The sequence below is a fragment of the Cygnus atratus genome, chromosome 2, assembly GCF_013377495.2.
Source record: "Cygnus atratus isolate AKBS03 ecotype Queensland, Australia chromosome 2, CAtr_DNAZoo_HiC_assembly, whole genome shotgun sequence".
NCBI classification, from domain to species: Eukaryota; Metazoa; Chordata; class Aves; order Anseriformes; family Anatidae; genus Cygnus; species Cygnus atratus.
In genome coordinates, this window is record NC_066363.1 from 64,851,525 (window position 1) to 64,878,918 (window position 27,394).

A 27,394-nucleotide genomic window follows, 5' to 3' on the forward strand; every position below is an offset into this window, starting at 1 on the left:
CACTGTTCAGCTCCCTTATCCTTATACAGATGTGCCCACTAACAAACTGCCTAGTAGGAATGAGCACTGTCCTGCATTGACTCCTGAGCAAGGCCTAAAGGTTGTCTGGGATAGCTCTCATTGGCCAAGGTCAAAAATGTGCAAGACAATCCCACCATGGACTTAAGTGACAGATTGCTCAGAAACACATCCTGGTGCTAGTTAACTTACTGGTGTTAGATACAGAGAGAGCATGAGGAGAAGGAGAGCTGCAGGGAAAGTTTCCACTTCACTTTGTGCCCCACCATCGACAGCAAAGGACAGACGGGAAGTCTGTAAAAATTCTGGCTTCACCCTTTTTTTTCTATTGTGGGACCACATTCAGTGCTTCTCTTTGGATCCATTCTGTCCCCATCCCCTCCTCAACTGCTACACAAGCAGCAAAATCCAGCAAAAATGACAGCCTTCTGAAAAGTATGAGGAGATCATTTAGCAAGAGGACATATTTACAAGGACAAAAGAGGCAGCTGGGTGCTCAGAGCTTCCAGTGTTGTTCTGTAAGATCTGAGAACCTAAATCCCACTTAAGACTGTGACCCACCTAATAGCTACCAAGACCCTACAGCAGAGAGCAACAAATCCCCCACAGAGAACATCTGTTGAAGAAAATATGTTGGCGTACTTGCTAGATGCACAGTCAATGACAAACCACTTCTGCTTTCTTGTGACAAAGGGGTATAGGGGTGTCTCTCAGAGGAGAGTATAAAAGTGAGAATGACACTAAAAGAGCATTTGTAAAGAGTGTTACTCTGGGGAGCACACAAGGGTTTGGCCATGCACTTCCAGTCATTATCATTTTTTTCCTGCTGCTCCCATTACCATTATTTGGAACAGCAAATGCACATGATCACAAAAACATAGCCAAGGGCGTCACCTTTTCCCATGCATGCTGTTAAATCCCATTTTTCAAACTAGCATTCTGTGTGCACACAGCTCCTCCAGCATGAGAAAAACTGTTTTAGACTGGGTGCAGAACCTGTTCTATCCACTGAGCGCAAAGAAAGCGGCAGCAACCTATGCACTTTCAGGCAGCAACATTTGCACAAAGTCAGAGCACAGCTGAGCAAGCATAAGCAGTCACAAAGCTTCCTAACTCAAGAAAAAAAAAAAAAAGAAAAAAAAAGTCACTCTTCCACTGTGGGATTTTTTCCAGTCAGAGAGACATGAGAAAGAAGGTTCAACATGGTGTTAGCCAGGTGTTAAGTAACATGGTGTGGAAAGGAGAAAGGGACATGTAAACACAATGAGCTATTTTCTCTAACACCAAGTGACAAAGTATTCAGACAGAACATTAAAAAAGAGCTGAATGGTTGATTTTTTCTGTGTTTTGGAGATCCAAGTGAAACATTTGGTCAAAAGCAGCTCAGGAGTAAAGAGATCTCCAAGCATATTATCTCTTTTCTCAGCTGCCCTGCAGAAGTCTACGTCTTAACCTGGAATGAGACTCTGATGTGTTACCATGGAAATATGCCTGTGTTTGAAACAGGCCAAGAAATGCGTTTTGTAGAAAGCTGCAGTGAAAGGTGCCTAATGTTTTTTGGTGCACTTGCCCTCATATATGGACAGGATATCAGTACAGCCCAGCCTGCTTCAGTACCAGCAAATCAACTTGCACTGGGACAGAGCTCATTTCCTCGAACTACTATTCTCCTTTCCTTCCAACAACCAACTACCCAGCACTCTTCCATCACTAGTAGCAGGGCTGGCCTGTAGGTACTTCATTTTTAACAGAGCTTCTCAACACCCTGATAAGGCATAACCTATAATAGGATGTACACATTTTACACAAAAGTGGAAGTCCTTTCTACTGTTGGGACCCCATCCCACACTTTCCTTTAGGGCTCCTCCACAGATGGATGTTTGTACTTTTGTTTCTTTTGGTGACTACTTTGCTTGAGCAACAAAAGGATTGTTTATGGACTGGGCTCTGAAAGTTTATTTCAGCTGGCTACATTGCAGACTCCTGTCATTTATGCTGGCTCTTATTCTCAGAAGGGTGCCAGTCAGCCTTTCAAAATCCGGTCAATATGATGCCCTGAGCAAATCTCTTTGAGCTAAACCACTGAAATTAACTGTCTCTTGTAATAGTAAAAACTTAGATGAAAAATCTACCTCTCAACAATTCAATAGTAAGCACCACTAGTGACAATAAACAGATCTTCAGCATCTCCTTCTCCAGATTTCCTGTTGTAATGTCATCATAAGAACGTCAAAAATCCTAAACTAGCACGATACAAGTTTCCTGATTTTATATCTGTCCCTGATGACTCTCCACTGTGCTGACAAGTAATGATTTCTGATACAGCATACAAAGCCTATGGAAGGAGGATGCTAGGGCAAGGGGAAAAGAAATAAGCTATCTTATAGTAAATCAGTAACTGTACATTTAATTTTTATATATAAAGCTGTCAGTCTGGCATAAGCTGTGCTTACTATTGTCACAAAAGTTCCTACAGAATAAGCCTTTTATCCCTGGCATCAGGAGGACTCTATGTGAAGGCATCTCTACAACTCTTCAGAGATGATCAGCTAGTGAGTAATGCTTACTCATGTCTTCACTTCGGTCATTATTATTTGTAATTATAGTTCAGGGCCATTCTAGTCACTCACTTTTATTTTTAGTTTAAAAAGAATATGGAAGAACATGCCATGTTTATTTGCAACTGAAAGATGTTTAGAACGAATTTATTTGTAGGTGTTTTGGAGAAAGAAGAATCACTTGGCAGATAAATGCTTCAGTTAGACCTCCAGCTTTTGCAGACTGATCCAAACACAGCTGTGCTGATCAAGTGATGCATGTGACCTTTTATCTTCAGCAGATCACAATGCAACCAAATTCACATTAGACAGTAGCAGCACCCTTGTTACATGACAGAAATTATCAGGTGTATATTTAAATAGCAATGTCATGAAAAATCCCAAATTACCTTCCCTAACTAGTACAGATGAACTTCATTCAGAGAGAATCCTATAAAAGAACCAATTCTGCTGAAGGAATTTGCTTTAAGCTGGTGTAAGATTTATTGCTGAGCAGATCAAAGGTTATTTCTTAATTGGAAAATATTTGATTGACCCTTCCCTTTATTCTGTGCTTGATATCAACTCAAGTACACAAAGACTAGTGCTAATTTTAATACTGCTTTAAAATTGTATCTTAGTAGGCCTTTTAGTCGATGGCATATTCTTTCGTGTGAACTTCTGAAAAAAAAAGTGAAATATGTTGTCATCACTGATTAATTATTGTCAATTAAGAATAGTTATCACAATGAAAAAGAAGAGCCTTTTATTGTCAGGGCAAAAACTGCATTTGTCACAATGCATTAGAAGTTGCAATATATCATAAGACTGGCCATCAGCACACAACCATTCCCCTTCCTATTTCTTCTCTATCCAACATTTTAGAAGTCTGAAATTTTGCCTGCTGTGACACAGATGAACCTCAGAAAACTCTGTACAGTCTTCTGACAAGATCACCAACTCACCAGTGGCTTCCAAGGTATAAGCAAGAGTTTCACATTCTTCCCTATCTGAGCAAGGTAGGAAAACAAATCTAGTTACTTGTACTTGAGTTACAGCTGAATAACGAGTACACTGTATTACTGCACTTATTCTTTATCATTCATTCAGATACCAGGTTTTCTCAGTGTTGTCAAGAACCACACAAGCCAATCATCTACCATTTAAAATTAGAGATAAGATCAGCATCCAGAAAATGAACTAAGAGTCTCAAACTTATTTCAGAAAAAAATAAATAAATCTGACTGGAGCAACTAGTAAGTTGCTCTAGTTATTTTTTCTTTAAATATTCCATTAACTTCTGTGAGAGGCTTTTTTTTTTTTTTTTTTTTTGGCTGAGGGAAAGGAGTTGCTTGGGCCAGAGAACTCAAGGAAATCTTAAGATTGGATGTTTAAATATCACTTGTCACATACCGAAAAGAGTGTTCTGTCAAGAACATCCAAGGATAATGTGATCCTACAGAAGTTGGAATTTGTTTAGCCCTTGATTTATATATGATTAGGAATTCACCCAAAATATCTGGATAGGTCTGGCACATTCAACGTTATTTGATCATGACAGATGCACGCTGGGGAGTGTGACTTCTCAAAGGGCTCCCCTCACCACACCAGGTCACATGCTAAGAGACATCTCTAAGTAACGGTCGAAGAGACTTCTGCTGGAATAAACAGAGGTAGTTTAGAATTGTCCTCTAAGACAATACTTCACTTAAACAACAGTGCTTAATTAAAGTTTCATTACATAGAAAAGGAATAGTTTTGCAGGTACCCTGTCACATAATAATGCAGATGAAACACTTTCCTTTAGATGAAAACAGTAAGTTCTCTCACCAGATTTTTGTATGCAGGATATCAAACCTAGACATGCTGAACAGGAAGAGACGCTGAAGAAATGATTACTTGATATCATTACTGGAGTGTATTGATGAAGTGGAAAATAGAGCATGAGGAGGAGGTGTATGGGATGCGTAATTATCATTTACAGTGTCTGATTTTAGTGCCACACTATAGCAACGTGAATAAATCCACAGGTTACATACCAAGGTAGCTATACTGAAGAGGCTCTCCTGAAACCACTGCAGACATACACAGTACGCACACAGCTGTAAGGACCTACCTACACACAATTGAATCCACTGATTACCAGATGACTGCAGCACCTCTATACCAACCCACATAGCTTAAAGATGATTACATATTGGAACAATGTTCATCTACTTACAAGTATCGTCATCTGCTCGCTTTGCTAAGAAGACACTAAGCTCAACATCAACATGTGTATATAACACCCTAAAACAAATCCTTACCCAGTATAATCTACAAGTGGGTGAAATCAGCTTCAAACAGAAACAACGGTTATGCCAATTTTTAATTAATGAAGCTGACCTATGACATGTATCTTTGTCTCTAACACGCAGTTGGGCACGCATTTATTTCTCACTCTGTTTATACCCACAGAATCATATCTTCGTATATACACAATAGCTACAGGTCTTTGCTTTAGCATCTGCTGCCTCTGCATATTTACTCAAATTTTAGTGAAGTACTCAAAATAAGAGGAATACCTTCAGGTTTCAGCATCACTAAAAATGACTTTTATCTTCTTGTTGCTCCAGGTTGTGAACTATGCCAGTCTTCAAACTGTTGGAAGAAAATATGCTGCCACTTAATGTGCTTAGCCAGTCAGAACTTGGAGCTTCTTCCATCCCTGTAGCAGCATGTATTAGAGATCCTAAAACTGTTTACCTTTTTACTCAGGAAAGCTTTAACTTGGAAGAATTGCAATGCTCTTTCACAGTTTCACATACTGGACAATTGGAAGTGTGGGTCTTAGTGAATTGTCAAAGCAAGAGAATGCTTTGTTCTGGAAACACATTTTGAAGAACACAATGAAATAGTATTATTTCCCACCTTGAAACAGCCAATTGTTTTAGAATATCATGTCAAACAAACATGCACACTTTTTAGTCAAATAAAGCCTGCAACATGGACAGTATCCATTGCAGAACAGAAGAAAAAACAGTGTATAGTAACTCCTTTCGTCCTTCCTCTCACTGAAGAACCGTTCTGAAGTACAGGAGAAAGACAAAGCTTTCTATTTGTTCTCAGTCTTCAGATTTTGAAGGTCTGGAGCGGAAAAGGACCCTACGCAATCCAGCTGAGTGTAGGCAGTCTGTTTTCATCACAGGGACATATACAGCTGCATGGGTGTCAGGCTAACTTTGATCAAGCTCTGCATGACCACCACACTTGCATCTTTTTGTTTTATTGCATTTTATTTACAAGGCAACAGTTTGATTCAGAGTAAACAGCTAAGAAAAATCCTAATCCTAACAGCTAAGAGAGATTTCCTTGGAAGTAGTTAATTTTAACTGAAAAAAGAGAAAGCCATCTAATCCTGCAGTCTTTTATTCTAGGTGTTATATAAAATATACTTGTAGTTTTGTTTGCTTCAAAAAAAGAAAATAAACATGGAAGATACTTAACTAGTTCAGTGTAAGTGTTTGCCACAGTCTGATTTCTGGAAGGTTAGTAGCCACTGTTAGGCCACTAGATGAGTAGATAACTCAGGTCACAGGTTAGGACCCCGTTTTGTACGTGCAGCAGGAGTAGAGCATTCTTAAACTAAATTTCAGCCAGAAGACCACATTACACTTTCCCTCACAGTAAGACAAATCCCAAACAATTCAGTAACAGTTGTAAGGTAGAGTTACAAAGATAGAAATACTTTTGTGCATGTATTCGTTTCACCACATGAACACAATGCAGCACAGACATTTCCATCTGAGGTAGTCATTGCAAGTTCCCTTTAAAGTCAGTGGAGAACAAGAGGACAGCAGCCGATCTCCCCCTACAGTAACCAGTACAATACGGAAAATGAATTGCTCCTTTCAAGCTTTAAAGTGCCTCTTAAGTTCTTTTGTTTGTAAATGGGGCCTAAGAGGATTAGCTCAGATTTAGATACCTCCCTTGAACATACCCCTTGTTAGGAGACATGAATCCTGTCCAAACTGTCCTTTTCCTCACATATCTAGAGCTCTGCTGGGCCTTCCCATTATCCCAGGAGCCACTGCAAAATGAATGCAAATCCCAACAGAAGCAACATCTCTGCTAGGTTATTTAGAGGAGATATTTGATTCTGGGGATGTCATTCTATCCCTTGCTACAGAAATATTAAACAGGAGTAACTCCTAGGGTTACAACACAATATGTTGAAGGGAGGAGAGGGGGGAAAAAAAGGGTTCAGGACTTCAACGAAAAAATCTATGCTAAAACAATCTAATTTGGAATTCATGCTGCTGGCTGTTAGTTTGTGGGGAAGGGGAGCCTTTTCAAGCTTCTCTCAGCAGTGAGAAATCCTTCCTAGATTTTCTTATGTACTTTGGGATGCATGAGGGTTGGGCCTTGTAGTTAGTCCCAATAAATCTGGGGCATTTCAGCCGCTGTTGCACAGGCCCTCAACCCACAGCAGGTAGCAGCCTGAGGGGCAGAGCCAGTCTGCTGCCTCCCAGCGGGCAGAAGGCCCTTCAGGGGTCATCACTGAGATGGTAAACTACTTAGCTTGTGGACTTCTGGGTTTGGAAGAGGTTATGCAGGGATACAACAACATAGAGGAAAAGATTCTCTACTAAAAAAGGAAAGGTTGTGTGTTTTTTTGTTTGTTTGTTTTAAGACGCATGGGCTTTGTGTCACTGAGTAACAGAGAGGTGTTTTCAGAGTGGGGAAAACTGTTTCCTATTAATTTCCTTTGCTTACTACCCGCAGTAGAAAGACAACCAAGTATCCCGACTGCTGATGGGCTGTCACAGAAATACGCTATTCTTATTCACAACAGAAGCAGAAATGAGAAAGCTCTCGCACCTGTCCTGATCTCTGCCCCGTTGCTGCAACCCTGTTTTCTCCATCTGCATACCTGCAATCAGAAAAACACCGCAAAACAGTGGCCATATCTCAAGAATGGGAAGGACTGCATGAATGTATGCTTTTGGGGAGAAAGAAAAGAAACTTTTTCTTTTATATTATGCAGGCACATAGACTAGCGGAAAGGGACATTACACTGGGTTCAGGTGATATATTAAAGACTGATGGCTTTTTATGAGGAACTTGCTGGATTCTTTAGGACTTCATTCAAACATGTTACTGCACTGGTGGGAAGTCATGAAAAAAGTCTGGCTGAGCACAGCATTCACCCCAATGCCATTTCCACATAACAGGATTCTTTATTTTATTTTATTTTTTTAAAGCATCACATTATAGCAGCATTTTTACCATCTTAAAAATGAAATTACTAGGGACTGATTCATAACAAATGTAATGTGTACGGAACTAGAGGCCAATTTCCAGTGACTGTTTTTTTGCTATAAGTTTAAAAGGCCAATTTCTCCAAAGCATCTGAGGTTTCTTTGGCAGGATTTAAAGGAAGTGAGGGTTTAATAGTTTTTGCTATTTCACTGGTGCACCATTGAAAAATTAAGACCTGCTTCCTGCAAGAGTTACTGAAATAATAATAGGGTTTGTATTTCAGTAATTTTGAAGATGTGATAACTACCACAGGAGTTTCTCAATAACCCATTAAACTTAAGCCAATCTGTCATGATGTTTTCTTCTAGTTTGCCTGATATGTTTTCCTCTTTTTTCTTTTTAAAGCCATTGAGGATGAGTTTCTGCAGAACTACTGAAACAAGACAGCACAGTTACCACTTCTGCTTAGAAAACTTTTAGGTGTTTTGTGTCCCATCCCCACAAAAAACTATGCATCCAGTTGGCATGGTCAGTGCTACACTAGGCCTATATAATCTTGTTTCTGCATTAAAGTGGGAATATTTCATCTTTCCAGTTACTATGCCTTGTCAGATTTCCCCAGTCTTCAAGCAATTTCTAATTTAGTCTGGAGAAGAAGAGGCTCAGGGGAGACCTTATTGCTCTCTGCAGCTACCTGAAAGGAAGTTGTGGGGAGCTGGGGGTTGACCTCTTCACGCACATAACTAGTGATAGGACTAGAGGGAATGGCTTCAAGTTGCACCAGGGGAGGTTCAGGTTGGAAATTAGGAGACATTTCTTCTCAGAAAGAGTAGTCAGGCATTGGAACAGGTCGCCCAGGGAGGTGGTGACATCACTGTCCCTGGGGGTGTTCAAGGAAAGGTTGGACATGGTGCTTAGGGACGTGGTATAGTGCGTGATATTGGTGGTAGGGGAATGGTTGGACCATATGATATTTGAAGTCTTTTCCAACCTTTATGATTCTATGATTCTAATAATGTTATATTTTTGTTTTGTTTTTCATTCAACTAAAGGGACATAAAACATCCTTACCTTCTATTCCTTGTAACAGCCATTACATTCCTCTTTTATAGAGGTGGAAAGATACCAGTTAGCATGCTATGCCTCTTGATACATTATGAGAGGGGAGGGGAAGATCCCATTTTCCTTTACTGTACAGTGCGAATTTATATGACAGACTACTGAGGAAGAACAGTAATCTGCTCACCTGAGACCCTGCTGGTCCCCTGATGGGAAGAAGGATTTGAAAGCCAATAGCCTTTGCATGTGTAGGCTCTGTTTTGAGCAGCCAGATTAGGGTGAAATAGCTGCCAACAAGTGCAGCACTAGCACCTATGAAGAAACAGAAGCACAGCTTGGGTTATTTAAGAAAAAGAGCAGGAAGGGGGAATAGCTGGTGGAATAGTTTTTTTACATCACTTGCTTTCCAGATTTGATTTCACATGCACAAGGAATGACATTACACTCAGGACCTAACACCTGGCTGCTACGTTCCCCTCTAGAGCACAGGAGCTAGCACAAAGACTCTGGCCTTGAATGCTGGATCAGCATTCCCACATGAAAAAGCCCAAGGTCTAAAAGTCTACCTATAAGCATGCTAGTGCTTACAAACTGACACAAAGGTTAAGTATGACATAAACAATAGAGGTTTGAGCCATGAGTATTGCTTTTTATATTACTAGCAAATGTACAGCAACACTAAACATTATGAAGAAAAAGCACGACCCTCCCTTCAACACTTTTTCCAAGAAGATACACAACCCCACCTACTCCCCCCAAATCTTTAAAAGGTAAACTACCACTCAGCTTCTCCCCATACTTTCAAGGACAACCCATGATCAGGTAGAATAGGTATGCTGACAAGGCTGAATAGAAAGCTTGTCTTCACAGGTATACACTACATCTTACCTATTCAAGCATTTGTATTGCTTTGTTGCATAGTTATTTACAGCCCTGCTAATGTACTACCTAAAAGCAGAAAGAGATGGAATTCAGCCTTTTACTTGTTTTACATAGGGTAAGAAAATACCTGCTTTGGTGTATCTGATGCTGAAATTATTTTACATCCAACTATTATAAATGCTACTTCTTTATAACATATAGGTAGTAACCTCTTTATGACATACAGGTAAGAACCAACAACGTTCATTTCTTGCTGTTACATGGGAAGGAATTCCTAATTTGCCAAACAAAACTATAAATGAGTAAATATTTTAAAAGCCTGTGCAGAAACTAAAAAACAATTTTCACATCCTTATAAATAGGAATATTGCAAGATTATTTTATGTTGAGACTCAAAAAAAGACTAATGAATCCAGCAGAGCAGCCTCACATTGGGACTTGGGACATTCTTTAATATAGACGATTAACTAGTAATTTATATAGGGGCAAGTCAGTGAACATGACCTAAAATGTGAAACAACATGAAGAAAATAACACTGGCATCCAAGGCTTGTACGTTTGCAATAATGCAGGAAATTTAACAGTAATCAAATGCAATGAACATTTACTGCACTGAGTTAGAGACAGTCCCTTACTAAACGTCACACTGAGATCAACACTTAAAGTAACATTATGATACTCCCTTTGAGATGGGGAAGATGCTAAAACTTATCCGAACATATATGGTAAAAATATCCTAATTATCGGGGATGCAGATGAGAACCTAAAAATATCCTAAATATAGGGGATGTAGATGAAAACCTTATGAGAAGCAGATGTAAAAAGAAGATATCACTCAAGGCCAATGGATGAGGGAAGAACGAACAACTCGTTAGGGAAGGATGAACAACTTGTTGGCAGGAAACAAGGCAAAGATAAGCAAAAAACTCCTAAATACTGTCCAACAGAAGGTCAAAGTCCAGAAAGGTAAAAAGTTTAACCTCCTCTTCCTCATTGCCTTCATCCTGAAGGACCCCTGCCCGTGACCACCAGGCTACATTGTGCAGGTGCAACCAGAGGAGCTAAGGGCGGGGAGTATGGAAATGAGTACTTGGAAGAGGTCCGCCTTTTCAGGGAAAATAATGAATATGTATTAGAGCTCATGTAATATGTAACAGTATTAATGTATAAAATTGTGAGAGACGACCGGGCAGGTGCACACTTTTTGAGGGAAGCTATTCCCAGTGTGCCCGGTGCACTGCAATAAAGTATACCTACTTTACAACCCTATGGTTGTGGAGTCTTTTCTGTGCGTCACCTTCAGTCTGAAAAATAAATAAAATTTATTCTTAGTAAAAAGAAGAGTTCCAGAGAACGGATATATGCGTAACCCTCTTCAGAGACTTATCCCTCTACAGGCCATGATTTAGTTATTTGCTTAAATATGTTCCTCAAAATAGACACTTTTGGAATTTCTCCTGACCAAGGGAAAAAGTTTTGTCCATCATGCAGTCAGGCTGATAATGGGAACCTGCATGTTTTGAGGTACATCGAATAGACATGGTCCTGGTAAAACATGCACAAGTAAAACCTGCAACTAAGCTTTCAGCAACTGCAGCTGACATCTTGAGGGGTGGGGGTGGTAGAAAAAGAGCCTGGATAACCCTTCGCATGGGCATTCCATTCAAGCCTAGAAGGGGATTATATGTTTTATGCACACATGCTGTGTTAGCACAGGATGCACAGCATACCCTGACACCACACGAAGCACAGCATTTGTTAGGTAGCAATTCTCCTGCTCTGTGGGTCTGCAGGGAAGGATAACTCCCCCAAAGCTTCAAAAAGCATGTGATACAGCCATTCTCGGTCAGGATACTGGATGAGGTTGGCCTGTCTTAACCATCTCCAATAGTAACTATGTTTTAAATGTGAAGGATTCCTAAAGAAGTAAGAAGAGAAACCAAGACTAAATGCTTCAAGGGTAGTATAAATCATAATGGCTTTTCAGAGTCTGAGTGTTCAAGTGCATCTCACCAGAACAACTGGTTTCAGGAAAAGTTCTCATTTCTGTAATGAAGGCAATAAATGCCAGAGACACCTGAAATTAACTTCAACTTGCTTATGCCATAATGGTAGCAGAAGAAAACATTTGCATGAGATGATTTCCTACTAACAGAAGAATAGGGAGATAAGGAAGATCATTTTTCAAGTGGAACAACATAAAATAAATGTTTCACTTTACATTTGGATATATTCCAGATTAATTTATCCCCTCTCTCTAAGGTAGTATTCAGTGCTGCTGCTGCCGCCCTAAATGTCAAAATCCCAAAGCGATTTAGAATGTCAAAATAGCATTTTCCACAACATTTTTTTGGGGTGTGCGTGTGGGTGGATTGTGCTTATTTTACTTTTTGTTTTTAAATGGGAGACCAAATTCTCAAGAAGTTTTATTAACCTATGGAAAAAAAAAGTTAGTTGAACTACCGCATCTCCTCTGTGTGAGCACCTTCTTAGTTACAGTGTCACAGAATCATCTAGGTTGGAAGAGACCTCCAAGGTCACTTAGTCCAAACTATGACCTAACACTAACAAGTCCTCCACTAAACCATATCACTAACCTCTACATCTAAACGGCTTTCAAAGACCTCCAGGGATGGTGACTCAACCACTTCCCTGGGAAGCCCATTCCAATGCCTAACAACCCTTTCAGTAAAGAAGTTCTTCCTAATATCCAACCTAAACCTCCCCTGGTGCAACTTTAGCCCATTCCCCCTCGTCCTGTCACCAGGCATGTGGGAGAACAGACCAATCCCCACCTCGCTACAGCCTCCTTTAAGGTACCTGTGGCGTGCGATAAGGTCGCCCCTGAGCCTTCACTTTTCCAGGCTGAATAATCTCAGCTCCCTCAGCTGCTTCTCATAAGACTTGTTCTCCAGACCCCTCACCAGCCTCATTGCCCTTCTCTGGACTCGCTCGAGAACCTCGATGTCCTTCCTGTAGCGAGGGGCCCAAAACTGAACACAGTACTCGAGGTGCGGCCTCACCAGAGCCGAGTACAGGGGGACAATCACTTCCCTAGACCTGCTGGCCACACTGCTTCTGATGCAAGCCAGGATGCTGTTGGCCTTCTTGGCCACCTGAGCACACTGCTGGCTCATATTCAGCTGACTATCAACCAGTACTCCCAGGTCCTTCTCTGCCAGGCAGCTTTCTAACCACTCATCTCCCAGCCTGTAGCACTGCTTGGGGTTGTTGTGCCCCAGATGCAGGACCCGGCACTTGGCCTTGTTGAACTTCATACAGCTGGCCTCAGCCCATCGGTCCAGCCTATCCAGATCCTCCTGCAGAGCCTTCCTACCCTCGAGCAGATTGACACACGCACCTAACTCGGTGTCATCTGCAAACTTACTGAGGGTGCACTCGATCCCCTCATCCAGATCATCGATCAAGATATTAAAGAGAACTGGCCCCAGTACTGAGCCCTGGGGGACTCCACTAGTGACCGGCCTCCAACTGGATTTAGCTCCATTCACCACGACTCTCTGGGCCCAGCTACCCAGCCAGTTTCTAACCCAATGAAGCGTATGCCAGTCCAAGCCATGAGCAGCCAGTTTCTTCAGGAGAATGCTGTGGGAAACAGTGTCCAAAGCCTTACTGAAGTCAAGGTAGACCAGATCCACAGCCTCTCCCTCATCCACTAAGCGTGTCACTTTGTCATAGAAGGAGATCAGGTTCGTCAAGCAGGACCTGCCTTTCATAAACCCATGCTGACTGGGCCTGATCGCCTGGTTGTCCTGCAAGTGCCGCGTGATGACACTCAAGATAATCTGCTCCATGAGCTTCCCTGGCACTGAGGTCAAACTAACAGGCCTATAGTTTCCTGGGTCTACCCTCCGGCGCTTCTTGTAGGTGGGCGTCACGTTTGCTAGCCGCCAGTCGACTGGGACCTCCCCTGATAGCCAGGACTGCTGATAAATGATGGAAAGCGGCTTGGCCAGCTCCTCCGCCAGTTCTCTCAGTACCCTTGGGTGGATCCCATCCGGCCCCATTAACTTGCGTATACCTAAGTGCTGTAGCAGGTCGCCAACCATTTCCTCATGGATTGTGAAGGCCACATTCTGCTCCCCACCCCCTTCCACCAGCTCAGGGTACTGGGTATCCAGAGAACAACTGGTCTTGCCCCTAAAGACTGAGGCAAAGAAGGCATTAAGCACCTCAGCCTTTTCCTCATCTCTCGTCACTAAGTTTCCCCCCGCATCCAGCAAAGGATGGAGATTCTCCTCAGTCCTCCTTTTTGTGTTAATGTATTTATAAAAACATTTTCTGTTATCTTTAACAGCAGTAGCCAGATTTAGCTCCAGATGAGCTTTGGCCTTTCTAATTTTGTCCCTACACATCCTTACAACAACCTTATAATCCTTCTGAGTGGCCTGCCCTCTCTTCCAAAGATCATAAACCCTCTTTTTTTTCCTAAGCTCTTGCCACAACTCTCTGTTCAGCCAGACTGGTCTTCTTCCACGCTGGCTGGTCTTTGGGCACGTGGGGACAGACCACTCCTGAGCCATTAAGATTTCCTTCTTGAAGAGTGCCCAGCCTTCCTGGACTCCTCTGCCCTTCAGAACTGCCTCCCAAGGGACTCTGCCAACCAGCATCCTCAACAGCTAAAAGTCAGCCCTCCGGAAGTCCAAGACAGCGGTTTTACTGGTCCCCTTCCTGGCTTTGCCAAGAATAGAGAACTCTACCATTTCGTGGTCACTCTGCCCAAGACAGCTCCCGACCACCACATCTCCCACCAGTCCTTCTCTACTTGTGAACAGAAGGTCCAGCGGGGCACCTCCCCTGGTAGGCTCACTAACCAGCTGCATCAGGAAGCTATCTTCCACGCTCTCCAGAAATCTTCTAGACTGCTTCCTCTGAGCTGTATTGCATGTCCAGGATATGTCTGGGAAGCTGAAGTCCCCCATGAGGACAAGAGCCGATGATTTCGCAACTTTTGCCAGCTGTCTGTAGAATTCCTCATCCATCTCCTCATCCTGGTTTGGCAGTCTGTAACAGACCCCCACCAGGATGCTTGCCTTGTTGGCCTTCCTGCCGATCCTAACCCATAGGGACTCAACCTTATCGTTCCCAGTCTCAGCCTCGAGTTCCACAACATCAAAACACTCTCTAATATAGAGAGCCACACCACCACCCCTTCTGTGCTGCCTGTCCCTTCTGAAGAGCCTATAGCCAGTCATTGCAGCACTCCGGTCACAGGAGTGGTCTCACCACATTTCAGTGATGGCAACCAAGTCATAGCTAGCCTGCTGCATGATGGCTTCCAGCTCCTCCTGTTTGTTGCCCATGCTGCGCGCATTAGTGTAGATGCACTTTAGCTTGTCCATTGCCTGCTCCCCCAGCCCTGACATTGTTCTCCCTAGCACACCTCTAATGAGCCTTATTCCCTCCCCATCCCCATCCCCCTTCCTACCTAGTTTAAAGCCCTCTCAATGAGCCCTGCCACCTCTTGTGCTAGTGTCTGTTTTCCCCTTTGAGACAGGTGCGACCCACCTGCAGTTAGCAGGCCAGGTGCTGAGTAAAGCACTCCGTGGTCAAAAAACCCAAAATTTCTGTGTTGGCACCAGCCGCTGAGCCACCTGTTTATCAGGTGGGCTGAGTCCTCTGTGTACCCCTCCCTGCCACTGTAGGGATGGAGGAAAGCACAACCTGTACTCCCGCTCCATCTACTAATCGTCCCAGTTCCCTAAAGTCCCGTTTGATAGCCTTCAGGCTTCTCTCTTCAATATCATCTCTGCCAGCCTGGAACCAGGTGAACCAGGCGAACCAGGTTAGGAAGCTTTCTGGTAATGTCCCTGACCCTGGCCCCAGGGAGGCAGCAGACTTCCCTACGGGTAGGGTTAGGTCGACAAATATAGCCCTCCGTTCCCCTGAGAAGGGAGTCGCCTACGGCGATCACCCTTCTTTCTTTCTTAGTGGAGGCAGTCCTGAAGCATGACACATGAGAAACTCCTCTAGTCATTTCAAACATTGCCCGGCAGACTCTTAAATTATGTTTCCTATTAGGTAAGTAGCATCTGCAGGCTACATTCTGCTGTTTCTTTGAATCAAGTTTTGAGGAAATCAATTTTTGGATGGCACAAAAAGCTAAAGCTGTACACCTGTATCAATCTGAGGAAAGCGTCACAGCTCAAAACTTCCAGAAAGCAACCCACTAGTTATGGCTCTTAAATACTTAACTTCAGGCAACGTGTATTAAAAATTTTTGCCTAGGATTCCTCCCTTTCTGTTCTTTACAATTCGTGTTCAGGAAAACCACTGATTTATTAATAAAGACAGATTTCATGCTAGGGGCTATTTCTAAGGTATATAGATGCTTTGGTCTTCCTGAGTTACTTTGTAATTCACATTTTATGATGTATTCCTGATACTCAGTATTTTATATTTCACAAATAGGCATGAACGAACAATAGGAAGAGATACAGGGCACTTTTATTGCTGCAACTGCAATAAATGCTATAGAACTTGGCTCTCATTTGCTCTCCCCAGTCATGTGTCAAGGATTTTCCTCCTTTTATCAAGCAAGAAGCTGTGAATACCTGCTCTGACAGTTACCTGCCAGGACAGGAACAATCCCTTTGAGATCCCTTTGAATCTTCCAGCAAGTTTCCCCATGAGAAGCACACAAAAATTGTGTGGGTGAAGAAAGCTCCTTAAGAATATATAAAGAATGGATAGAATATGTTCTAGTACTTTGAACCAGATGAACAGCAGCACTGTTCTGTTTGAGATAATCATACTTCAAGACTGGCATGGATTTAAAAAGAAAAGCACCTTTAAAAATACAACAGAACTATTTTCAAATGCCATTATTTAAAAAATAAAAAAGCAAAGGAAATATTTTTCTTTTCAATATCAAAAATCCACCTGTCTTCCTGGTTCACATCTCAAAATGATATCATAGCTACAGTATTTTTACAGTGACACACAAGAAACAAAGGAACTAAGTGGATATATTTTTAAATTATTATTATTTAAAAACTTGTAACCCAGCTTATTGCTTGCTCTTGGTTTGACTTACCTATCAAGCATGACACTCGCTTATGCTCATGGCAAGTAATGCCTAAAGTAGACATCTGCCCTGGTTTGAAAAATCAGAAAATACTGTAGTTATTTATATTTATACTCAGTACTGTTTCAGACAGAGCTGTCTTCAACGATGCTAAGCAACCATTAGCCTTACAGGATGTTCATGGGAGTAGACATTTTCTCCACTGTTTAGCTGAGACCCCATTAGTTTTCAGCTCTATGCAGAATAAGCGCCTTCCCATGTGATAATCGAACTCTGAAAACAGTTTCATGCAACACATGAAACACCTTGCCTGATCCTTTTAATTTTTATGGATAGCGCACTAAATTGGTTAAATTATTGTCTTCATCGCGCTTTTTAGTATCTGCAAAGATGATGTGTTAGCTCTCTTCTACTATATGAGTGGGTAGAAGTTTCCTTCAGTGAAATCTAGACTTTTTTTTTTAACGATCTTGCTATTATCATCAATATGGGATAGAGGTATAGAATAAATACAAAATTTTGACGGTAAGTGTCCCAGATAACATATTCCTGTTGTACAGCCATCTGTACTGATACTCTTAGAGAGATTTCCAACAGAATGAACAAGCACCGCCTAGTTGAGTAGATATTGCATACATTTGCTATTCTTATCAACATGTTACTTGATTTCATCTGCTACATCTTGGTTTGATTTTGAACATGAACTCAGAAAATAAGTTACAGGCATTTTGCAAGCGTGCCATTTGGAATTAGATCAACTATAAGGAGACAAAGCATGGATTTTCATATTTTTGAACTAGAATTATTTGGCTTTGGACACATTTTGTTACTCAGCAAAACAAATACGTTTTTTTATCTTTTGCTCTGCTATCTTTGAATTTAATAATAAAAGGCAGAAAAGATGATCAGTAAATTTTGGCATAAGAGGGCAGAAGAGAGAGGTCAGTTATTTTCAGAATGATACCAGTAACTGTTTCAAAATACCTAAACTGCAATTTACAGCACCACTTTCTCACTCTTAGGCTAGATTCCAGTGATAAGAGACTTGTCTATTTTGGATAGTACTGTAGAAATAATGGGATTCAAGATTCACTGTGAGAGTTCAATTTCACACACATCCATCAAGTAAAAAGAACAAAAAAACTGTTTGCATGACAAACATTTGCACTCCCAGCTTTAGTAAGACTATTTAGGTTTATTGATAGCATTCTTAAGAAATCTTCCAAATGACTAGAATTCACTGCAATAGATTCTGATGTATTTCTCATTTTCGTGCTGTTACAGATCCACAGGATTTTAGTACAGAACTACAGCTGTGTAGCTGTATCTGTTCTATAGCTGAATGGCTTCACTTTCCTGAGTAATTATGCACTCATGTTAAGAATGCTTATAGGAAACAAACAAACAAACAAAACTATATTCATGCCATGAGCACTGTGGATTACAGTGATTGAAGTCAATGAGTTATTTTCTGAAATACACAGTAAAAGAAAAAAATGTCCACCTTAATGTCATGTTAAGATCAAGTAGCAAAATTGCTGGTCTTTCCATTGCTTTTGACGTGTAATAATTATTTCCTGTTCTTCATATGCAACTATTTTAGAATTACAGACTAGAGACCATCAGAAACTGTAGGTAAAATGATTCTGCCATTAAACCACATAGCGAAGATACAGCAACATTAAATCTGGACACTTCTCCACCTAGTTTTTCCTGAAAGAAGGAAAAGTGACTAACATTTTCAATCCAGTCAATAAATGCTTTAAATGGATTTCTCACTGCAGAGAAAAATACAAGCCAACTCTTCAGTCTTACAGTAGCCACTGTAACTGCCATCCTCTGACCAGCTCCATCCTCTGCCAGCTGCCATCCTCTGACCAGCTCCATAAGAAAAAAATTCTGGTGAAGGCTCTACTTAAAAATAGGTATTAGCTTTGTTATTAGCATCAAAAGAAGCAATTTTAACCCTTTCAATTGATAAAGATTATGTAGGTCCAAGAATTTTACCTCTTAATAAAATGTAGTCATCATCTGTTTATAAACACATTGATTGAGTGTAAATAACTCCAGAAACTGCAGACTACTCTACAATCCCCTTTAGGAGACAGAGGGCAGCATCAGCAGTAGCAACTGAGATTCTGCAAAACCAGGTAGCTTTAGCTTTACAGACCTGAGTAATTCTACAGACTCAGAGAGGAAAGAAGGGAAAAAAAGATAAAAGATTCAAGAAGTCTTGATTTTAATTCTAGTATAGCCACAGATAACTTCTGTCATTTGAATGATTTTTTTTTTTTGATGCAAAGCTCATTTCTTATTTTGTAGACTTAACTGGAAGCAAACACAATCATGCTGCGATTCAGTTTAGCACCTCTGACAGTGGCAGACAAATGACTCCTCATAATTGTGCCAGCTGAAACTGTGGAGGCAGAATTCCAGACTGACACCATGTTGCAAGGTATATTATGACAAGATTATATATAAATGACCTTTGCAATCCTATTCTGTGTCTGCAGTTTTTAAATACTAAAGCACAGAAGAGCATATGTATATGAAATGCATAAATTCATATGCTATTTAAAACCTCAGCTAGATTATGGAACAAGTTATGATTTTTAAAGAGTGCTCTGAATTTGACTAGGGAAATTAAATGCCCTAAATGAGAATAAACTCCTGAGATATTCATGAATGGTTTTAACTTCCATGTACAAAAAGAACTATCCCATTTGTCAACTGCCATGTAGAAAACCAACTCTTGTAAAAGAATTGCTTCAAATTTCACTCCTTTGACATTTTCTAAAATTGAAGTATTTCTTCATGGCAGGAAGTTCCAGATTATTAATGAATAGTAGAACAGCTAGCAATAAAATAATTTGAGGCAAATCTAGTGGTTACTCTAACTTGTCATAAGGAACAATGTAAAATAGCAGTATGCTAACATTAATTCCATCACCAGAAATTGATTTTTAGTGGATACCCTCTACATCAATGTATTTTTAATAGTCAGTGGTTCAGATTTGTCTTATGGGGAAATATTTTCTTGCCTTTTTTTCCCCCCATATTTGGTTTATTTTCACCTCTTAGTTTGCAGGACAGTGGCTAATATTCAGAAATACTGCAACATACAAAACTGAGAAATCATAGTCTGAACTTAAGTAGAAGACCTCTAGCATTTCCATCAGATCTCCAAGTAGTCTCACAAACATTGCAAAACTGCTACTATACTAGAACTATTCTACGATGTATGCATGAGTGTACAAGTAAAATGGGGTTAGGAAAAGTTAACAGCTAGATAAAACTTAACCTTGAAAGCTAAGTATGGACAGAGACCAAGTATCTAAGTAGAAAGATACAAGGAAAATAAGATGCCTGTGTAGATTCAGTTGACACTTGAATCATAAGCCCTAGGATTTGTTTTTAAACTTAGCTTTTTAGTGTGCTAGACCTACATGCCCAGTCACTCTGGAGAATTCTTCTGCTCGTACTGACCCAACATTTCAAGTCTCCAATCTTGTAGGTCCTTACCAAACAAGCTACTCAAATACTGTAATATTCATCTACTTGAAAAAAAAATAAAAAAAAATGGGATGGTACTGCCTACCTTTCACAAAGTACAGAAATGGGAAGAGTGTTGAAGGATTTGGGCTCACCCCTCGCACCTTATCAGTCTGAAGAATTTCAGCTTCATAGCTTCTATGTAACAGGACATTTGATCCAGCAGATTTTTCCTTGAAATCCTAAAATGAGCTTTTGTTTGTAGTAGTATAACTGTAGCTAAGTTGACTGTGTATTTGCCATGATTCTGTATAAAGAAGCTAAACTTTCTGTGTTTTATATTCCTGAGGGTCATTGTAGTGATGCATAAAAACAAAAACAGTGCTATGTCAGAACAAAGGGCAATCTCACCCAGTATCCTGGCTTTGACAGGAGCCAAAAAAAGAGGCCTGCAGGACAGTTTAAGAACACAGCAGGCAAGAAACTATCCTTTCCCTGCCTATTCTTCCAGGCATGAATATGTGGAGCTCTGGGATTACCTCACCTAAAAGGAAATGTTTTTGTATTTTATAGCCTTTGATAGGTCTCTCTTCCATGAACTTCTCCAGTATTCCCTTGAAAACATGCATTTTTAGCATCAGCATCCTGTGATGAGGAACTTCACAGCTTAACAGCAAACTGAAGAACTGCCTGCTTCTGTTTGCTTTAAACCTCCAGCACTCAAACTTCACTTGACAACCCTTAGCTCCCACACTGAAAGGAGTGCTGATCTCTATTCCCCTTTTCCACCCCTTTTCTGATTTTATATACCTGTATCATACCTACTCTCAGCTGTATCTTTTGCAGGCTGAAGTCTTCTAGTCTAATTAGTTGTTCCTACACAGTTCTTTCTATACTTCTCATCATCCTCACCACCTCTATGCCATTTCCGTTCTTCTTCTGGTAGTACTTCTGATACTGTGCAACCAGAACCACAGAGCCTTCATAATGCGGGTGCAAATTGCATTTGTCAAGTGGCTCACCAATGTTCTTGGCATCTACACAGTCATGGGAGCTCTTGGCTGTAGAATGTCTTCAATACAAGATTCATGGAGAGGAAGAGGGAGAGGAACAGACAGCACCAGAAGCTAATTTGACAAGCAGCCATGCTAGAACAAAGTCAGTATTCAGTTTTGCAAACAGGCAGTGTAAAGAAGGCATAATGCTCCAACCAGCAAGCACTATATCACCGTGTTACGAACAACCTTCAAATGATGAGAAGTCAACAAAAACATGAATAAAACAGGTGAAATTCAAGCACTGACATGAATCCCCACGTTATGGTTACAAGGTCAAAACCAACTAAGCGAAGAGTTCAACATAATAAGGAAAACAAACATAACAGACCTCTCTGCTAGTCTGCCTAGAATGATCTCAAGGTTACTTTTTTTGTCAAAGCCTGACGTAAATTAAAAGCCTGTCCTAAGAAGTATTAAGTTATTACTGCCAGTTTTGGTTGCTGGTTGTGAGCTCAGACTCCTATGTAGCTTACAGAGGAAATGCAGCCAGATATAGTGATAAAAAACAACTGCTGAAAGTGACAGCACAATTCCTAGATTGAGGGAAGATTATTCCTGCTCAGAGGTATGATTACTCCATAATAGGGTGAATTTAACAGCACAGCATTAAGACCTGTAAAGCAAGTATTCCCTTCCCTAGGAGAACAAGATTTTACAATTCAAGACTGCAGTGCCTTTAAAACTCCGTAAGGACAACATACTGACAAAAAACAGAGATCGATAAAATTAAAAGTAATTGTATTTTGCTTTACCACTCCAGAAATTAGAAGGGGACAGATACCAGGTGCAGGCTGAGAACTCCCAGGAAAAGGAGGGGTGCTGAAGGAGACTGGAAACAAGCCAGAACAACTGAACACCGTGGCAGCAAATGTCCTGAGGGGGATAGGGCACCCCAGCAAGGGTCAAACAGGACTTGCCTCAGACTTCAGTGGTCATGGAGAGGAAAAACTTCAAGTCCAGGTAAATTTTGTGGGAAAATGGAACATCCAACAACAGAAAGGAGAAAGTTCCTCCCTCCATTTTAAGAGGCTAACTGCCAACAAAAGATTTTAAACTAAAGGGCATCATGGCTATTTTATTGCCACACTATGTATTAGCTTTATTCTGAGCTGCTCTGTGATGAAGTGCAAAGATAAACTGAATGAAACATACTGCTATTGACAGAGAAAAAACAGCACACATTTATAGAGTGGTACAAAAACAGCAGAGATGGATGTGGTGGAATGTAGGATATTTTAGTCTTTTGATAAAAAGCCTTTTGACAAGTAGGCTGAAGTGCAAATTTTCAAAAAAATAGAAAAATAGAATAAACTCATGGGTTCAGCACTCAGTTGAAAGAGTGACCACCACTCACATCTGCTTGCTATTCATGGCACTTCTGATCAGGTTTAAGGAGGCTGAGAAAGAAGAAAACTGGGAAAATAACAGTATTGGTATTTGTGAGACCAAACAGAGTTATTACTGTGATTTTGGAAAGTCACCAAAAAGTCACCAAATATTCCTGAGACCCTCAACTTTCTCATTGCAAAATGTATTGGGTGAGTTACACATTTCAGATAGTTCCATTCATTAAAGTGACAGGAGATAGGAGGGATAAATTTAAGTGAAGGGGGAAGTGTGAAATATTAATTAATTTTCACTAGGTCAGGAAACATGGTCCATCTGGCTTTGCAAAGTATCTTGATTCTCTTATTGGAATAAACTGATTAGTCTTCATCGTTTCAGTTTACCGACATGGGAACCAGAGTTTCTCCGAGGCAGGCTTCTTTCGCATTATGTATTAAATATTGAGAGCAAAATCAATTTTGATTACATAGCTGCTACAGATTTTCTTATACTGCAAGCACTTCCTTCTCTCCTCTGGAAATTATTAGCCCCATAGAAGTCAAGAGTCCAGCTCCATCTTTGTGCCAAGCCAAACCTTCAGGCAGGAAAACTTTTGCTAGAGCAAAGAATTGTGTCAAATCACGTTAACTTCTATTTTTGTTAGGAGCTTTGAACATGCACAAGTAAATGTTCTGCCTTACAATCTTCTCTTCCTCATGCTGATCAAGAAAAATTCAAATTCTTTAAGAGACATAATCAATGAAGTGACCTGAAATTTCATGACATGGTAGAAAAATACTGCCTCTTGAAAAACTGGGTGGGGGAAGGAATACTGCCAAGAAATATTTTAGTCAAAACGCTAATATTTTTTCCTGCACGTACCTCTATGGATAAGACCCATAGGGGAAAAAGAGGAATAGACAAATTACTGTAGTGGAATTAACAGAAGTTACTCTACAAACTCACTGTGCTTAACAGTAAGAGATGGTCAACTGATGCAGCTGAATATAAATTCAGTGTTTTTTAATATATAAATACACACACGCTTCTACATACAGATGCACACACAAATATATATATTTCTTATAAATAAAAACAGTCATGTACTTGTATAATATAACACAAAAGACTCGATTCTGAACTTCCTACATTTACTAGTACTACCATTCTGTACTTGGCTGTGCATATGGCTTAAAAACTGTGAAAATGTCCTCACTCTACCGATTTTTCCAGGACTTCTGCAAAGAATAGCAGACACTTCACTCTAACGCAGTGCTCCCTCTTTTGTTGCATAAACAGTGGCATACGTACAGTTAGCCTCCAGACAGCACTGAAAACCTGACACCTTACAATTATCCCCAGGAGTGTCATGTCCAAAATGAGATCATATCCAGAGATGAACTCAGAATGTAAAGAATTGTGGCCCGTATTACCTACTTAAAAATAAAACTGTGTTGGCTAATTATAAACAAACAAATAAAAAACAGTGACAATTTGCGGGAAAGCACTAAATCTCTCTACAGGGTCAGAAGTTTATTTAGCTGTGCCTTTGCTGCACCACCATCACATCTCATGGTCGTTGTCACAGCCACCCTGGCATTGCCAACCCACTCAGTCCACTGCGATTGGAGAGGTTTAGTTAAGCAACTACAACCTACAGCTCCCTCTTTGTACAGATAATTCTAGCTCTGAATAAACTGTCAATGACATGAGGCAATTGTTCTTTTTTCTTAAGGAGAAGAAAATCACCAGTTGCTGAATCAAGGGAGATGAATAACATTAATTGATGTGTGTAAAGCACTTTAATGCCGAAAAGCATTGCATAGGTGCTAAGTATTGTTACTGCTGGTGATAGTTTATTAATGCCCTGATGACATCATTTAACAGGGAAGACGTGCTTCTTCCCTACACATTCCTGAAGTGTAAGAGATATATACATATCCCCAAACCCCACACCATCACACACATTTCAAGCTGAATGTGTTTTCACCTGTAAATTGACATATCCTTACTGAGCTCAGACAGGCTGCCGTGGGATATGTTTCTTGAAAATACTTTCACTCAGACAACAAACAGCTGCTGGTTGTCTTCTGGACTTTAAGTCCACAGCCCCAGTGATAAAATTAAACAGCTTTTAACAGCCTTTCTGCTAAGGGTATCAAGATGGATCAGCCAACGCATGGAGGATTTATTTCACATGAATGAAAAAAAATTCCCTTACAGCCTTTCTTCCCTGATACTAATTCTCAATTTAACATCTTTAAGTCTAGAGCTGGATTTGCATTTGCAGTTTCCGCATGGGGGATCAGATGCATTAAAACAGCCCATCCAGGAAGGACAGACTTTCACTCCCACTGATAAGTAATCTAACCCAAGCAACCATCCAAGTTTTCAAAACCTTGCTTATGCCCCCAGGTGGCTATAACAGCCCCTAGCTACACTGGGAAATCCGGTTCTTCCGAGAAAGCTCAGAAGCCTTGGATACGCAGTGCTAACAATTCAATATTGTATTATTTTATCATCCATAAAGAAAGCATAGTGCCAAGTAGCCCCTTAAAAGAATCGGTAGCACTCAGGGAAATAGAACACAGTATTTAAATGCTCAAGAGGTATAAAAACATGTTCATACTAGACATGCTTGTGAATGAAGAAAAGAAAGATATCCTTGAAGAATATAGATTAGTGGATTCTATGACAAAATATACTGCTTTTATTACACAACTTTGAATTGTATAACACTTGGAGAGGTATCAGTTTCATTGCGGATACTTTAAAACATGTTATTAAGTGTTATTAGGAAACATCTGTCTGTCACAAAAGTTCTATTACACAAAATAACATCCACTTTTGAAAACACCTAGAAACTTGACTATTCAGTCTTTCCAAAACCAATATGCATCTAAGGAAAATCTTCTGCACTGAGAACCTAGCAGACAAATTTTAACTAATCCACACAGTGACAGAAGCAATGCTTTTTCCCCTGCCTTGACAATTTCTTCCATATTAGTTGCTCTCCTCTTTTCAGGATAGTTCAGCACAATCATTTAATTCATTTAGATTAACCCCCAAACTAGGGCATTAGCACTAATGTTATACAATACCTTCCATTTGTTCCAGTATTTGCTCCATTTAGGAAAAAAGTGCAATTACATGTGTCTTGCTTGTACAAAGGTACTCATAGATTAAATCCACACAACAATCTTCAGATTAGGCCAACGCCAGGTTCTAATTTTTTGGTTTTGTCACTATGAAACTTAGTGTAACTTGACTAGAAAAAGTTTGACCTGATGAGATAGAAATAGAAAGAAATAAAAGAAGAAAAAATAGTCTTTTATCACCTAGAGAGGGGAAACTCAATTAAATGAGAATGCAGCAACGTAGAGGAGGTGAGAGTTCCAGCTCTTTGATAAGGGTAAGAAATTTAATATTAATGTGAAGAGAAGGCTAGTCAGTCAGTACAGTTAGCAATAGGACTGACTAATATGACCAGGGTATAAGTTGGGATCCATCAGGATGGTGTGTAGGGTCTCCATTACATTGGTATTCTATCATTTTATTTAAGAACTTAGTGTAGGTGCAAGTTTACGGGTTATAGGGGTGACAAACACTAACTTCAAAGTTGTAACTGTAACAGGGATACAAACACATAGGGTATGCTCAGAAAATAAAAGGTGATAGTGTAGCAATGTTTGTTAACCATTATGGTTTGAATGGTAAAAAAAAGACAATGCTAAAATATTTTCTAGGCAATAATTACTGAGATTACAAAAGGATATCTCAAGATCTGTTAGAGGTTCAGGTCAAGTCAGAGAGGGCCAGACATCGCTAACATTACTAAAGAGAGAAGTGTTCCTTACTCAGGAGCAACAAGAGACACTGCCAGCAGGCCTTGGAATTTGCTCACAGAAGTGGTGAAAGATGAGTGCTTCTGGTTAATGTGACAGCTACTATTTTTCTTCATCAATTAGGGTCATTAAATTTAGTTTCAAAGACAATATTAGTTTGCAAAAGAAAACTGCTAAAAATGCAATCATTCAACCTGTTCCTACCTCATTAAGTGAATTCTGCCCTTCAGACAGGACACACAAATAAACAGCTTGACAACACTGGCAAAAGGCAGGAAGGGTGAGCAGGAGGAAGCTCTCCCCATGGAGGAGAAATCCTTTCTAGCATCAGTGTTTCAGATGGATGACGGAGTCAAAGCCAGACCCAATTCTTGGTGTGCTTGTTGGCCTTTCTGCAAAGCCTATTCATGAGATGTGACCTTACCAAAGCAAGAGAAACCTCTCCTAGAACCATTTGGTGGCAATAAGGTGGAAGGAACTTACTAAACCACAGTGAACCATTTTGTATAACCAAGCAAAAGGTACTTGTCACTAGTTCTTTGGTGTGTCCACTGTCTTTCCTGAGTGGACAGAGTTAGGTTTAAACCTAGCAGGCAAGAGCAAGGTCACTTCAGGTTGTACTTCATCTACCACTTTACTGCCAATTCATCCAGGTTAGTTTCACCCTAATGATGCTTCTCATGGTCCAGACTTCTTCTAGCAAGCATAAAAACAAACAGAAGCTTTCAAGCTTTGACTTTAGTGTCAATAAAATATGTAGTAATATACTGGGAAAAATTAAGAATGGCGGTCTTTACAGGGATCTTGGGGGCTGCCCCATCCCACACTCTTTCTGCTTCCCCTGACTGATGCTCAGTGTCAGCTTTGGGGTCCCACACGAAGCTATAA

General features: G+C 40.4%; 1 protein-coding gene across 8 annotated transcripts in view; it reads right to left on the reverse strand.

Moving 5' to 3' along the window:
- Positions 1-27,394, reverse strand: part of PHACTR1 (phosphatase and actin regulator 1) — a 374,079-nt gene that overhangs the window by 216,463 nt on the left and 130,222 nt on the right. For 7 of the 8 annotated variants that reach the window (XM_050708558.1, XM_050708552.1, XM_050708555.1 and 4 more), the window contains one exon: positions 16,795-16,854. The exons of the other annotated variant lie outside the window; for it this stretch is intronic. In XM_050708558.1, the coding sequence (XP_050564515.1) occupies positions 16,795-16,854 (60 nt within the window). The remainder of the gene's footprint in view (positions 1-16,794; positions 16,855-27,394) is intronic. 8 annotated transcript variants of the gene reach the window in all.